The sequence below is a fragment of the Triticum aestivum genome, chromosome 4A (assembly GCF_018294505.1).
Source record: "Triticum aestivum cultivar Chinese Spring chromosome 4A, IWGSC CS RefSeq v2.1, whole genome shotgun sequence".
NCBI lineage: Eukaryota > Viridiplantae > Streptophyta > Magnoliopsida > Poales > Poaceae > Triticum > Triticum aestivum.
Genome location: NC_057803.1, coordinates 429435365 through 429439017, shown reverse-complemented (window position 1 = coordinate 429439017; position 3653 = coordinate 429435365). Strand labels below are relative to the sequence as shown.

Below are 3653 nucleotides of genomic sequence, written 5' to 3'. Positions count from 1 at the left end.
TCTCCTTCCCCCTTTCCACCTCCAAGAGAAGGAAAAGAAGGGGGCGAATCCTACTAGGACTAGGAGTCATAGTAGGACTCCCCCCTTGGCGCGCCCCCTCCTGGCCGGCCACCTTCTCCTCCTCTCCTTTATATACGGGGGTGGGGGGACCCCAAAGGCACATCAATTGTTCTCTTAGCCGTGTGCGGTGCCCCACTCCACGGTTTACTCCTCCGGTCATAGCGTTGTTGTGCTTAGGCGAAGTCCTGCGCGGATCACATCACCATCATCGTCACCACGCCGCCATGCTGACAGAATTCCCCTCGACCCTCTGCTGGATCAAGAGTTCGGGGGACGTCATCGAGCTGAACGTGTGCTGAACTCGGAGGTGTCGAACGTTCGGTACTAGATCGGTTGGATCGTGTAGACGTTCGACTACATCAACCGCGTTTACCTAATGCTTCTGCTTTCGGTCTACGAGGGTACGTGGACACACTCTCCTCCTCTGGTTGCCATGCATCTCCTAGATAGATCTTGCGTAATCGTATTTTTTTTTGAAATTGCATGCTACCTTCCCCAACAGGACAACCCCAGGTCAGACAGCTCAGGCAACAAGCAGATCCAACTCGATTTGTACTGCGTCTTGGACCGTTACTTCCGTGAGAAGAACGACAAGGGCGCCTAGAAGGGTAAGGGCAGTTGTGGATGATTTCTTCATAGCTAGTATACATAGGTAAACATGCCAATTTTTGGTTGTCCGATGACATGTTCTAATATAATACATATTGCATGAGTTTGTATGAATTTAATGTGTGCTAATTGAGGTGTTCGATTGTGTGAAGAGAAATTTAAGACGTGTCCGGTGAATGTCCGCGGATAAATCCGAAACGCGTCTGTGGGTATTTGAGGCACGGGATTTGCCAAGTCGACTGTAGACGGTCCATCGTTCCTCTTCCTTCCGGCGCCTCCAAACCCTAGCCCGTTGAGCCAGCCGGAAGAAGCGGCGAGACATTATGGGATGGGCCGCGCGGTTCCTGACTGCGGTCTCATTCCTCGCCTTGGGCGTCCTCTTCGCGCCGGACGCGCTCTTCGGCGGCGCCCCCGGCCGCCCAGCCGCCGGCGTCGCGGCGGCGAGGCTGGCCCATGTACTCTGCTTCGCCACCGCATGGGGGGCCGCGCTCTGGGTCACCTTCATCGGCGGCATCGTCATGTTCAAGTAAAAAAGTTTGCGCCGTCTCAGTTAAATTTCTTAGCTTCGCGTGTGTGGGAATTCATCTAGGCTTTCATTGCCTTCATTATTATTGCGTTTACTCGGTACTTACATCTTACATGTTCCCCATTTGTAAATAGCTTCAGAATTTAGGCAGTTTTGGGTGCCTCCCGTTGCATTTGGTAGGTTTCCACTATGCTCAAATGCAATTTCTTTGGGACAGGCAACACAAATTTTGAGATAGGACCCATACCTTCTCAGCAATTCATCTCACCTTCTACAACTTATGTTTTTACAATATCATCCATTTATGCATGCTTGCTAGCACAAAAACTATTAGCAGAACATCCAAAGATATTTAATCCAACGGAAGGAACATACACAGCTTGTAAACTGAAGACATTTGATTGTTCAGTATCTAGAGAGATGTAGATCTCCTATGAAGCATTAGCCACAAGCCTGTAACGACTGTGGTTACCCTTTACTACTAGAACATCTGAATTTTGAAAGCGCCAATGCTATTCAGCTTTTACAAGAAAGTTGGGTTGTTTACTTGATCCGTAAGATGCATTGTCAGAGCAATACATTAGATGCACTTAGAATGCTATATCGTTTGCTGGATTGTTGAACTCTGTGCCTTCATTGTTGTGAGACCTGCAATCATAAGCAATTGCTATTGTTTTGATCTAATCTCCTGGATAATGAAGGCATTTGCCAAGGCACCAGTTCGGGAGTCTGCAGGGGAAGATGTTCCCAGCATACTTCATGTTGATATCGGTGTGTTCAGCTATATCGGTTGCAGCATTTGCATACCTCAACCCATGGAAGACAGCATCAACTGTTGAGCGTTACCAGCTTGGTTTCCTTCTTGCTGCCCTCGGTTTTGACCTGTCCAACCTTCTGGTCTTCACCCCCATGACTATCGAGGTCAGTCCTTTACGTACTCATTAGTCAATTGCGACGATTAGTGAAGTTTCATTTTATAGTCATATGTTGTTTAATGTCATAAAATATTGGTACATCTGTGATGACACACGGTCTTGGATTAACAGTTCCGTACAGAAATCACAGGCACATCCGGATTTCTGTTAGTGTTTGTAATAATATCATCGGTAGTGAACAAAAGTAACATGGTGGTTACCCCGCAAAAAAACATGGTAGGCCTTCGCAGCCTCGTAGGCGATGCTGTTCTCGTACAGAGAATCATAATACATGGTGACACGGACTTGGTTGTGTAGTATATGTTTTTTTTTTGTGGGTGTGTAGTATATGTTATACGGCCTGCGAATCATACTGGTTGCTGGAAACAGCTATAGTGTGTGGTTTAAAGTAGTAACCGTTCAGGGGGACTGGATCCTTGCCATGAGCTCAGAAGAACCTATGCTGTATGCAGCTGTTGATTCACAGTAGCAACTTTGCTTGTCTTGCGCAGATGATGATGAAGAGGCACAAGATCGAGAAGGATCTTGGCATCGGTGGTGAGGTGGGACGGTCAAGGAATGCCGAGTTGGCAAAGACAAACCCTGCACTCGCAGCGATGAACAAGAAGTTCGGGATGATCCACGGGCTGTCGTCCCTGGCAAACATCATGGCATTCGGCAGCCTGGCCATGCACTCGTGGTACCTAGCGAGCAAGCTTGAGTTGTGACTGTTGAAAGTTAAGTGATGAGTCCATGTAATGGCCTTTCTTCTCAGCTGGTGACAGGAGCTTATAGTCTAGGCTGTCTACAGCTAAAGAAAGAGTAGTGTGAAAACTTTGCATCTGATGTTGTGACTTGGGATAATAATGTACAGAGTGCAAGGAGTGTCTAGCTGTTTAATAATGTGCAGGAGCGCAGAAACTCTGCTAGAATCAGTTTATCTTTTACAGATGATGATCTGCGTATGAAACGGGTGTAAACTGGTATTGGCCACGAATGGTTGAAGATGGTGCTATAGCAAATGACATTCCGAAGGAATTTGGAAGAAGAAAAAACGATGGACACATCTCAGTAGCACACAACCAGGGGATGATGTAAACCATGAACGGCTGGCAGGGGCTCCGTTCGTAGATGGCACCTCTGCTTTTTGCTTTTTTCTAATCCTGCATGCAAGCTTTTTCTATAACAAAAAAATATCCCTCTCTTTATTTACGATTCAACCAGCATTACATCACTTAATAAGAGAGGGATGAGCTCGCTAGGAGGCTCAACGAAAAAATTATTACAAGGGCCCTTGGCCAAATTTGCTAATTCATGAGGAATTAGTCTCTCTAGGACTTTGCACAAATTAGGTATGAGGAAAGTTGCATGCGATTTTTTTTTGACTTGCTGACCATAGAACAATCATTCTATGGTATTTTCATTAATATAAAAAAAGTTATTTACAACAAGGCTAGCAAGCAGAAGTTCAACCAATACCAGCTCTAGGAAACATCATATAGCATAAAATTAAAGAAAACTATCTATCCGGCTCTGAATCTTGT

General features: G+C 46.0%; 1 protein-coding gene across 1 annotated transcript; it reads left to right on the top strand.

The window, feature by feature from the left end:
- Positions 1-890: 890 nt before the first annotated feature.
- Positions 891-3068, top strand: LOC123086222 (transmembrane protein 205). The gene is made up of 3 exons (XM_044507931.1): positions 891-1195; positions 1897-2116; positions 2622-3068. Exons 1-3 carry the CDS (start codon positions 993-995, stop codon positions 2835-2837), a joined length of 639 nt encoding a protein of 212 aa, XP_044363866.1. The 5' UTR covers positions 891-992; the 3' UTR covers positions 2838-3068.
- The last annotated feature ends 585 nt before the right edge of the window (positions 3069-3653 follow it).